The sequence below is a fragment of the Cynocephalus volans genome, chromosome X (genome assembly GCF_027409185.1).
Source record: "Cynocephalus volans isolate mCynVol1 chromosome X, mCynVol1.pri, whole genome shotgun sequence".
NCBI classification, from domain to species: domain Eukaryota; kingdom Metazoa; phylum Chordata; class Mammalia; order Dermoptera; family Cynocephalidae; genus Cynocephalus; species Cynocephalus volans.
Window position 1 is genome coordinate 78739626 of NC_084478.1, and position 12731 is coordinate 78752356.

General features: G+C 38.7%; 1 protein-coding gene across 7 annotated transcripts in view; it reads left to right on the forward strand.

The window, feature by feature from the left end:
- Positions 1 to 309: 309 nt before the first annotated feature.
- The window catches only part of EDA (ectodysplasin A), a 410625-nt gene continuing 398203 nt past the window's right edge, over positions 310 to 12731 (forward strand). For all 7 annotated transcript variants that reach the window (XM_063083941.1, XM_063083942.1, XM_063083947.1 and 4 more), the window contains exon 1: positions 310 to 696. In XM_063083941.1, the coding sequence (XP_062940011.1) occupies positions 310 to 696 (387 nt within the window). The remainder of the gene's footprint in view (positions 697 to 12731) is intronic.

Here is a 12731-nt window from a genome sequence, read left to right on the forward strand (position 1 = left end):
GCCGGGTGGCTGGGCGGCCCGGCAGCCGCTTGAGAGATGGGGCGGGGCCGGCCAGGACCTCCTCCCTCATTCCCTCCGCGAGCCGAGCCTCCCCTCTCTCCCACCCCTTCTCCTCTCTTTCTCACCCCTCGGAGTGGAGCTGCACATGCGGCTGCTCCCTGCTCCGTCCCGCCCAGCCACTGTCGTGCAGGAACGGGTCCCTGCAGCCCCCAGTCGATGGCAGGACAGTAGCCGCCTGTCAGGGGTCGTGAACGGCTGAGGCAGACGCTGCGGCTCCCGGGCCTCAGAGAGTGGGTGTCTCCGGAGGCCATGGGCTACCCCGAGATTGAGCGCAGGGAACCTCTGCCCGCTGCAGCGCCGCGGGAACGGCGGAGCCAGGGCTGCGGCTGTCGCGGGGCCCCTGCCCGGGCGGGCGAAGGGAACAGCTGCCGGCTCTTCCTGGGCTTCTTTGGCCTCTCGTTGGCTCTCCACCTGCTGACGTTGTGCTGCTACCTAGAGTTGCGCTCCGAGCTGCGGCGAGAAAGGGGAGCCGAGTCCCGCCTTGGCGGCCCGGGCACCTCTGGCACCCTGAGCAGCCCCGGTGGCCTCGACCCTGACCGTCTCATCACCCGCCACCTCGGGCAACAGTCACCTCAGCAACAGCCGTTGGAACCGGGAGAAACCACACTCCCCCCTGACTCCCAGGACGGGCACCAGGTGAGTTACCTAGTAGGGGCGGCGGCGGCGGGGGCCCCCTCCCCTTGTGGTTTGGGCGGAGGCCTCCACCACAGGGCCCTGGGAGGACTCTGCCACATGGAGCCAAGTTAGAGGGCAGGACCAGAGAGGGGGCAGGCGATCAGGGAGAGGTTGCCTAGGGCAGGTTGTCCTCGGTCCCTGGCCCAGCTCACCCGGCCTCTCAGGACCCTTTGACTTGGAAACTAGCCCGTTCCCGCCTCCCCTGGCTACGGGCTGCCTCGGGAAAGTTGGCAACGCTCTCTCCTGGGTCACGGCGAAGGAGGTGTCGGCGCTGCCCCCCCCCCCCCCCCCCCCCCCGGGCCGACTAACGGCTAGCAGCTTGGCCCTTCTGCGCCTGGTAAGGTTCCCTGCCCGCGCGCGGTGCTTGTTTTCTCGTGTCCAGAGCTGATGCCAGCACTAGCAGGCTCTCCTTTTGGAGATGGAGCTGTAAACAGCTGTGATAACTGTTCCACGCCTGTTGAAACAACTTTTAACCGTATTTTCAGCGCGGGGTCTTGTGCTCTGACCAGAACGTGGGCTTGTTCACACTTACCTGCTATTTGAGACTGATTGTCTTCGGCGTTCTAAGTGAGGATCAGCGCCCCTGAGGAATTCTGGTAGAAATATGCCGTCTTGCTAGACAACTTCTGAACAGCAATGTAAAAATCTATGGAAATAAAACTCACCCTTTGCATGCCGGTTCTGACACTACTGCTAGCTTGAGAACTGGAATCTACCAATGGAATGACTCAGGAGTAGTCTCCCAAGAGCATTTTTTTTCTTTCTTTTTTGCAATCTTGATGGTACTTGTGCCCTTATTAGCAAACCATTAGCTTTGCTATTTTCTACTTTTTCTAGCTCTTCAAGAAATTTAGTGCATTTAATTTAAGTATTGTCTTGATTGCCATATTTTGGCTTATATGAAACTTAGAGGAGAAACATCCAAGGATCTTTTTGAGGTGGTTAAAGAATAATAGTGCTGTAAATTTGTACTTCTTGGAGAAGAGGGCAAGTTGTGCAAATAAGTTCCCTGAGGTGAAGGACCCAGGCCTTCTAATATTTACTACCACATTCAGAGTCATTGTCACAACTCTGTAAACATTATTTGTGCTACTTTGACCTTCTATCCAAAGTTATACTCGTGATAGAGGCACATCACATTCATGGTAATACTGTAATGTTAGGACTGACATTTTTTTTTTTTTTTTTACAATGTGCATCGTAAAGTTGCCCCAAGCCTTAAAATGTCTTGCTAGCACACTCCAATTTATATAACAGCTTATCAAAGAAGAGAATCAGCAGACATGCTTCTCATACTTGAAACTTTAAACACTGTAGCTAAACGATAATTAACTAGGAGTCTGGCTCCTTCATATATCTACCCCCAATGCTCAGTAGAAATTCTTAGAAGCTGAACATTGATCTTCTGTGAAAAGATAAAGGAATGCAACTTCCTTAGTCAAATAGTGGCCAAGACTTTTTGGCATTCAGGATGGGCAGAGCCATGTTTATAGACAGGATTTGCAGGATAGCTGGACTCTAGGGCTTCTGTGATGGCATGGGACTCTCACAGGTCTGTAATAGCGTTTAGTCTCCTGTCCTTTGCATGGCACTAAAATAGTGCTGTCTAGGTTTAAACACAGCTTCCTATCTTCTGTCCTTTATTCTTTCTGTTTTAATCTTTTTGAGCAGTGGAAACAAGGATACTGGCTTTTTACATTTGCTGACATCAATTGGAATTGGAGTTTTTTAGAGTTGTGAGAGGCCATATCAGTCCATTTTGTTTGATTCCCTTGGAGAACACATAGGCCTGGAGGAGCAAGTGACTTGCCCGAGGTCACAAAACTAGAGTCAAAACTAGAATGGAAGTTGCTCTTTTAACTCCCAATTCAGTGCCTATTCCCCAGCAGCATGCTACCTACTAGGCCTTTTTGAAATGTTTTGACCAAATTAAGTTTGACATGTTTTCTTTGTTCTTCCTGAATTTCACTTTCAGGAGACTTGGAGTATACTTTGAAGGAATTTTAGCCCAGATTCGACTTTAGTTTATCTTGAGGAGATTAGTTTTAGTATGCAAAAGAATTAAAGAAAGGAAAAGTTGACTAGCTATTAGAATTAAATTAATACTTCTACGTCTTGGGTAAAAGTTCTAGTGCCCTGGTGCACCCTCTGCTGGCTTTGCAGGAACATTTAATTGCAGTATCTGCTGACAGACAAAACTCTTAAGTTGTGCTGACAGGTTCTGATTCATAAATAAGGAAGTAAACAGCCTTGTGGGATTTGGCCACATAGGTCATAGTTTTACATTTTAGATTTTTGACACAAACAGCTGCTGTTACAGCAACTCTTATATGAAGAGGAAAAAAGATAAAAATATGCACCCTTCCGTAGGGTGGTACATTCAGGTTTCTCACAAGTTTATCTGCAAGGAGTAAAGGCAAGCTGATGAGAATAAATTGCAAGAATATCTCTCATGAGCCCAAGTGAGCAGAACAGACAGAGGTACTTCATTGTTCAGCAAAAATAAACCTATCCATGCTTATGAGATGATGGGCTCTGGGTTCTCAGTTATGACTCAATAAAGGGATCTAGAAATCACTGTAGAGGTATGTATGTCATCCCTCAATTTAAACACTTTTTAAAAAGGATACAGAAGGAAGTTAGGGCAGTCAGGGTACATAAAAGAGAGATCAGCAAAATTCTCCAAGAGAAATGTTAGAAAAGTCGCCCCAGTGGGGACACAGTTGCTGATGGTAAAAGTGAGAGGGCCACATCAGACCTTCTGGAATCATAACTGTCTCCTTCAGCAAAAGCAGCCAAGTAGCTGTAGATTTATCTGGATACTTGTTAGAGATGATCTCAAGGGCTAGGGATATCTCATTAATGTCTGAATGAGACAATCACTGTATGATTATTAGAGTAAAAAAGAAAAATAAAAAAGTCACTGTTGATCATTCTGTGAAGTTGGTTCAGTAGAGATTGTGGTCCTCAAAGGCCAAGAATGTGGTGGGTATCATTAGGAAGTGTCAAAAACAACAACTAAACAGAACCCTTATCTTTTTCATGTAAAAGATCAAAAGTGGATTTGTATCTAATCAGACAGGAAATTCTGGTGGCTGCTCATCAAGAAAAAGCAGCTGATAGAAGTCCCCAGAAACCCAATTAAATTGATCAAAACGATGGAGGGATTTTCTAGTTTTTTAAGTCTGGAGAGAGAGAGGTTGAGGGAGGGACAGGATCAAAGTTTACCAAGCTATGAGAGAGATGAGTAGGGTTAATATATTGGTATATTTTGACAGTTCAGTTCAGTACATAAAAAGCCTGCTGTGCCAAATACAATGTTAAGTATTAGATATCTTTTAATGCTCAAAAGATTATTTTGGAAGGGAAACAAATGAAGGTTGTATCTCATTCAACTCATTGACCCTAGTGATAGTCTAAACTGTGGGTAGATTAATAAGAGTTTATTCAGGACTGTTGGGGATATTTGGGGTATGTTCATAATTATCTGAGGTATTGTTATAGAAGTCAACCTTAACATTCTACAAAGCATCTCTTGTGATAGATAGACCATTAGTATATCCAGATTTGACATTACTTATGTTAATGCTGATTGATCAAGAAAATAACTAGGAATCATTCAAGGTGATTCAAGGCGAGCGTAATGAATAAATACAAGGATATTATTTTATCATTTTTTTTAAAGATGAACTGTAAGGGGATCTTAACCCTTGGCTTGGTGTTGTCAGTGCCACACTCTCCCAAGTGAGCTAACCGGCCATCCCTATATGGGATCCGAACCCATGGCCTTGGTGTTATCAGCACCACACTCTCCCAAGTGAGCCACGGGCTGGCCCATAAATACAAGGATTTTATAGAGGAAGTCAGATCCAGATAAAATAGCTTTCTATGGATTTAAATCCAGACTTTTCAGTGTGACATTAAAGGCTTTTGATCAACTGGCTTCATTATACCCATCCCATTTTCTCTCTCACTAACTCTACTTCTACAACCCACTCACCATATTCTTTTCTTGGAATTATTCTCTAGTTGTTATTGCTGTTGTTTTAAATAAATCTTGTACCTTTACATTAGGGTTCCTCAGAAATATGCTTTTTTTTTTGCCTTTCTCCACAATGCCTGACATAGGGCTAGTTACAGTTAAGGTGCTCAAATACTTGTTGAGTTTAATATGATTTTGGGACTTTGGAGATGTTTATGCAAAACAAAGACATTTTCTCTTTATATAACAGGCTTGTTTTCCTCAGGTCTTGCTAAGCCTGTGAAGTATCAGCTATGCTTAGGTGAGTAAATACTTCTAATGGTAATGTTTCACTGGTTTCTAGATTAATTAGAGAGTGAAATGGAGAAGAGCCCTAACCATGTGGTCCATCTCCCAGTTTCACGTCTTACCTCTTAGATGGTACAAAAAGCTTTCTGTAATGTATCATTTGATGTTTTGTTTTATTTGCTTTTAGATCTCATCTTTCTCTTTCTCTCTTAGATCTTGTAAAAAATAGTCTGAAATTTATCTGTACCTGCCTTATATGGATCTCTTTATACTAGAGAACTTCTGAAGCCATTTAATTCCCAAGAACATTACCGAAAGAACCTGCTTGCCTTGCCTGCAGGGTGACCCTCACAGAGGACCATCTTTATTTATCTGACTCCTTTATAAATGCCTAACACTTCTTCATTTCTTTTCTTTCTTTTTTTTTTTTTTTTACTTTTCTATTGAAGTATATAACACACATATAAAAAGTGCACAAATCAGAATTGAACAATTTAGTGAATTATTACAAAGTGAACACACTCATGTTACCAGCACCCAGATAAAAAAAATAAAGCATTACTAGCACCCCACAACCCCTACTTATGCCCAGTCTCTATCACTGTATCATCCTCGCTGTTCAAAGTTAATGTCTATCCTAACTTCTAACATTGTAGATTAGTTTCCCCCCATTTTGAATTTTGTATAAATGAAATCAAACAGTATGTATTCTTTTGGGTCTGGTGTTATTTTGCTCAGCACTATACAGATGGTTCCTTACTTAAGAAGGGTTTTTCAGGATGTAACCCCATCGTAAGTTGAAGAGCTCCTTACAACTTCTGACAGGTTTATGGTTTATACTGAATACATATCTCTTTCACACCATCATGAAGTTGAAAAATTGTAAGTTGAAACATCATAAGTCAGGGACCATCTGCAGTGCTGTCAGCATTAAATGCATTTTTGACTTAATGATATTTTTGAATTACAATGGGTTTATTGGGACATAATCTCATCCTAAGTTGAGGATCATCTGTATTTGTGATATTCATTTATGTTGTTACATGAAGCCGCAGTTTTTAATTTGTATTTGTGTGTATTATTCCATTGTTTGAATATGCCAAAATTTATTTATTCATTCTACTGATAATGGATATATGGATTGTTTCCCATTTGGGGTTATTACAAATAATGATGTTATGAATATTATTGTACATTTCTTTTGGTTATACGTACTTAAATTTCTGTTGGGTATATACCCAGGATTGGAATTACTGGGTCATGGGAATGCATATTTTTGACTTTATTGATAATGACAGTTTTTCTAAGTGATTGTACCAGTTTACATTCTCACCAGCAATGTATGAGAATTCCAGTTGTTCCATATCCTTACCAACACTTGGTATTGTCAGTGTTTTTAATCATAGCCATTCTTGTGGGAGGTTTGTAGTAATATCATGATTTTAATTGGCATTTCTCAGAAGACTCATGAGGTTGTGCTCCTTTTCATATGTTTATTATCCATTTGTATGTCTTCTTCTATGATGTGCCTGTACAAGTTTTTTGCCCATCTTTGTATCAAGTTGTCTGTTCTTTTTATATAGATTTGCAGGAATTCTTTATGTGCCCTAGCTATTAATCATTTCTGTATCTTTTATGTAGCAAACCATTACCAAATCTGTGGCTTATCTTTCTTTATGGTATCCTTTGATGAATAGAAGTTTTAAATTTTAATATGTCTAATTTTTCAGTATTTTCCTTAATGGCTAGTGTTTTTTGTGTGTTTCATTTAAGAAATATTTTTGTACTTTGAGATTAGGTAGATATTTTTCCATATTATCTTCTGGAAGCTTTATGTTTTTGCCATTCACATTTAGATCTATATAATCCACCTGAAATTGATTTTTATGTATGGTGAGATATAGAGGCCAAGCTTCGTTTTTTTCCATATAGATATCCAACTGATCCAGTACCATTTATTATAAGGACTGTCTTTTCCCCCACTTCTACACAATGTCACCTTTGTCATAAATCAAATGTCTGCATACGTGCAAGATTGTTTCTAAACTGTTTGTTCTATTCTATCGGTCTATTTGTCATTGTACCACTACCACAGTCTTAATCACTGGACTTTATAATATGCTTTAAAATAAGCTTATAAAATAGGCCCTTCCACCATGTGGGGATACAGTGAGAAGCTGTCATTCTGTGAACAAGAAATGGATGCTCACCAGACACCAAATTTGCTGGGTATGTTCATGGATTGGAAGATTGAATATTGTAAAGATGTAAGTTTTCCCCAAATTGATTTTTTAGATTCAATGCAATCCCAATAAAAATCCCAGGTTTCTTTTTTTCTTTTTTCTTTTCTCTTTTCTTCGCCTTTCCTTTTCCTTTTCTCTTTCCCTTTCCTTTTTCCTTCCTTTTTGTGGAGACTGACAAGCTGATTCTAAAACACGTATGGAAATACAAAGGGCCAAGAATAAGTGAAGCAAATCCTTCTACCTCATTCCTCTTCTTTAAAAGTATCTTAGATATTCTGGGCCCTTTGCATCTCCAAAAGTATTTTAGAATCAGCTCGTTAATGTTCCATGAAAGGAAGGAAGGAAGGAAGGAAGGAGGGAAGGAGGCTAGGAGGGAGGGAGGGAGGAAGGAAGGAAGGAAGGAAGGAAGGAAGGAAGGAAGGAAGGAAGGAAGGAAGGAAGGGAAGAAAGAAAAGAGAAAGAGAGAAAGAAAGAAAGAGAGAGAGAGAAGAGATAAAAAGAAAAGAAATCTGCTGGGACATTTATTGGGATTGCAATTGTATCTGAAAATTTAGGGAGACTTCACATCTTTACAGTATTCAGTCTTCCAGTCCGTGATCCTGAACAGCAGATTTGGTGTCTTGTGAGGGTCCACTTCTTGATTATAGAATGACACCTTCTCACTGTATTCCCACATGGTGGAAGACCCTCCTTTTATAAGGACACTATCTCACTCATGAGGGCTCTGCTCTCAAGATTTAATCACCTCCAAAGGCCTTACCTCCTAATACCATCACATTGGTGATGAGGTTTCAACATATTAATTTTGGGGGGAAACAAACATTGAGACTGTAACAAACCTTTTTTAGACATTTCTCAGCATTCTTTATGTTTCTTGTATACTTTTCTCTGTATTATACTGTTTTTCTGTCTGTACTTCATTCTGGATATTTTCTTCTGATCTATCAGTTTGTTAATTCTCTCTTCAGCTTTGTCTACTCTCCTGTTAAACTCACCCATTGAATTCTTAATATCACTTATCACATATATTTTTTTATTTCTAGATTTCCATTTGTTTTTTTCTCGAAATCATATTCAGTTTCTCGCCAAAATTCACAATCAAGAAGTCTTTTCATTTTTTGAACATATTAATCATATCTGTGTGAAAATCTTCATTTGATAACTCAATTATTTCAATCCTTGAGGAGGATATGTTTCTATTTATTATGTGTATGTGTGTATACACACACACACACACACACACACGTATATAAATTTTATAAAGGTTTATTGAAAGCTAAGCTTGAGGATTGACCCAGGAAACAAGCCAACAGAGTTGGTAAGTGCTCTGAATTAAGACTACTACAGGCTGGAAAGACTTTATGGGAAAATTTGGAAAGGGGAGAGGGACTCCTCATACCAGAGTTGTCCTGTTTTCATTGTTGGGTAAAATACAAGTTTCAGTTATTGGCTACAGATTACAACATATAGGCTAAGAATGTCTATTTGCAGAACAGGCAGTAAATGTCATGCCTCAGCTACTCTTGAAAAAAACTCATCGATTTACTTAAAGTCAGTAAGTTATACATTAATTGGTATATCAACAATTTCAGGAAAGTACACAAATTCTTTATTTAGGAGCAGAATGTCGACACTGGATCTTAAGAACTTTCCCTGAGGCAATTAAGTTTTAGATAGCCTGCTTGAATCAATATCATCATTTATCATGGGTAAAGTTTTATGAACAGCAGTGCCAGTATTACAGTAGAATGAGCAATAGAAACAATCTGTATGTCCAACAGTAGGAGACCAGATAAGAAATTATAGTGTGGACAAATGATTAAGTAATTAAAAGTTATATTTTCTATTTTTTGTTTTTTATTGGAACATATTGGTTGTACATATTTATGGTGTACAGAGTTATATTTCTATACATGTAGACACTGTGCTGATCATTCAGGGTAATTAGCCTATTCATCATTGCAAAACTTAATTTTTTTGTGATGTGCACATTTGATCTCTCTTCTAGTTGTTTGGTTACATGCAGAAAATTATTATTGATTAAATATTTCTGGGTTGACTGAACATCAATAAGGCTTATTTTTGCTATCTTGCAGTACTTTTCTGCCCATTAATCAGTCTCTCACTAACCTTCCTCCTCCTTCCTCTTTCCCACCTCTAGTAACCATAATTCTTTTCTCTCCTTTTAACTATTCAACTTATTATTATTTGTTTGCTTGTTTTGTTTTGTTTCTCTTTTGTTAGCTTCCACATGTGAGTGAGAACATGCGGTATTTCTCTTTCTGTGCCTGGCCTAGTTCACTTAACGTAATTTTCTCCAAGGTATTGTTGCTGCAAATGGCAGAATTTCATTCTTTTTATGGCAGAGTAGTATTCCGTTGTTTATATATACCAAGTTTTCTTTATCTAATCATTTGTCGATAGACATTTAGGTTGATTCCATATCTTGGCTATTGTGAACAGAGCTACTATAAACATGGGTGTGCAGGCATCCCTTTGACATGATGCTTTCCATTTCTTTGGGTGTATACCCAGAAGTGGGATTGCTGAGTCTTATGGTCATTCTATCTGTAGTTTTCCATAATAGCTGTACTAATTTACAATCCCGCCAGCAATGGCAGAAGGGTTCCCCTTTCCATACTGTTTTCCATAATAGCTGTACTAATTTACAATCCCGCCAGCAATGGCAGAAGGGTTCCCCTTTCTCTGCAACCTTCCCAGCATTTGTTATTCTCTTCTTGATAATAACCAGTCTGACAGGGTTGAGATAATATCTCAGTGTGGTTTTGATTTGCATTTCTCTGATGATTAGTGATAGTGAGCATTTTTTCATATACCTGTTGGCCATTTGTATGTCTTCTTTTGAGAAATGTCTATTGAGCACCCTTGCCCATTATTTAATTGGGTTATTTGTTTTTTTACTGTTGAGTTGTTTGAGTTCTTTGTATATTCTGGATATTAATCTCTGGTCAGATGCATAGTTTTCAAATACTTTCTCCCATTCTGGAGGTTGTCTGTTCACTCTGTTGATTCTTTGCTGTGCAGAGCTTTTTAGTTTGATAAAATCCCATTTATTTATTTTTATTTTTCTTGCCTGTGCTTTTGAGGTCTTATTCATAAAAACTTTGCCTAGTCCTCTGTCCTGGAGCATTTCCCCTGTGTTTTCTTCTAGAAGTTTTATAGTCTCAGGTCTTACATTTAAGTCCTTTATCCATTTTGAGTTGATTTTTGTATAAGTGAGAGATAGGGGTCTAGTTTCATTCTTCTACACATGGATATACAGTTTTCCCAGCACCATTTATTGAGGAGGCTGTCCTTTCCCCAGTGTATGTTTTTAGCTCATTTATCAAGCATCAATTGGCTGTAAGTACATGGATTTATTTCTGGGCTTTCTAATTCTGTTCTATTGGTCCATGTGTCTGTATTTATACCAGTACCTTGCTTTTTGTGTTACTATAGCTTTGTAGTATAATTTGAACTCAGGTAGTATAATGTCCCCCACTTGTTCTTTTTGCTCAGGATTGCTTTGGCTATTTGAGGACTTTGTTGTTCCATGTGAATGTTAGTGTTGTTTTTTCTATTTCTGTGAAGAATGTCACTGTTATTTTGATACGGATTGCATTGAATCTGTAGATTGCTTTGGGTAGTATGGACATTTTCACAACATTAATTCTACCCATCCATGAGCATGGAGTATCTCTCCATTTTTCTGTGTCCTCATTAATTTCTTTCATCAGTGTTTTGTAGTATTCATTGTAGAGACATTTCACCTCCTTGGTTAGACTTATTCCTGGGTATTTTATTTATTGTTTTGGTATCTATTGGAAGTGGGATTGTTTTCTTGATTTCTTTTTCTCCTAGTTCATTGTTGGTGTATAGAAACACTACTGATTTTTGTATATTGATTTTGTATCCTGCAGCTTTACTGAATTTGTTTATCAGCTCTGAGTTTTTTCTATACATAAGATCATGTCATCTGCAAACAGGGACAATTTGACTACCTCTTTTCCAATTTGGATGCCCTTTATTCCTTTCTCTTGCCTAATTGCTTTACATAGAACTTCCAGTACTGTGTTAAATAGGAGTGGTGAGAGTGGGCATCCTTGTCTTGTTCTTGCTCTTAGAGAAAAAGCTTTCAACTTTTCCCCATTTGGGATGATGTTAGCCATGGGTTTGTCATATATGGCTTTTATTGTGTTGAGGTATTTTCCTTCTGTACCTAATTTGTTGAGAGGTTTTTTTATCATAAAGGAATGTTGAGTTTTACTGAATGCCTTTCCTGTCTATTGAGGTGATCATATGGTTTCTATCTTGCCTTTTGTTGATGTGGTGTATCACATTTATTGTTTTGCATATGTTGAACCATCCTTGCATCCCTGGGATGAATCCCACTTTATCATGGTATGTAATCTTTTTCATGTGCTTTTGGATTCTGTTTGCTAGTACTTTGTTGAGAATTTTGCATATAGGTTCTTCAAGGATATTGGCCTGTAGTTTTCTTTTCTTGTTGTGTGTTTGGTTTAGGTGTCAGGGTGATACTGGCCTCACAGAATGAGTTTGGGAGAATACCCTCTGTTTCAATTTTTTGGAATGGTTTGAGAAGTATTAGTATTAAATTTTTAAGTGTTTTGTAGAATTCATCTGTGAAGCCCTGCAGTCCTGGGCTTCTCTTTGTTGGGAGACTGTTGATTTCTGATTCAATCTCATTACTCATTATTGGTCTATTCAGGTTTTCTATTTCTTCTTAGTTCAGTCTTGGTAGGGTGTATGTGTCCAGATATTTATCCATTTTCTCTAGATTTTCAAATTTGTTGGCATAAAGTTGTTCATAATAGTCTCTAATGATTCTTTGTATTTCTGTGGAATCAGTTGTAATGTCTCCTTTTTCATTTCTGATTTTTTAATATTTGGGTCTTTTCTTTTCATGTTTAGTCTAGCTAGTGGGTTGTCAATTTTGTTTATCTTTTCAAAAAAACAACTTTTTGTTTCATCTATCTTTTGTATCTTTTTTTTTTTTTTGGTTGCTATTTCATTTAGTTCTTCTCTGATGTGTATTATTTCTTTCTATCTACTAATTTTGGGGTTGGATTGTTCTTGCTTTTCCAGTTCTTTGAGGTGTAACTTTAGGTTGTTTATTTGGGATCTTTTAACTTTTTTGATGTGAGCATTTATTGCAATAAACTTCTCTCTTACTACTGCCCTTGCAGTGTCCCATAGGTTTTGGGAAGTTATGCTTATAGTTTCATTTGTTTCAAGAAATTTTTTGATGTCTTGTTTTATTTATTCTTTGACTTATTGGTCATTCAGGAGCATGTTGTTTAATTTCCATGTATTTGTATAGTTTCCGGAGTTTTGTTTGTTGTTGATTTCTAGTTTTATTCCATTGTGGTCTGAGAAGATATTTGATATGATTTCAATCTTTAAATTTGTTGAGACTTGATTTGTAGGCTAACATGTGATCTGTCCAGGGGAGTGATCCATGT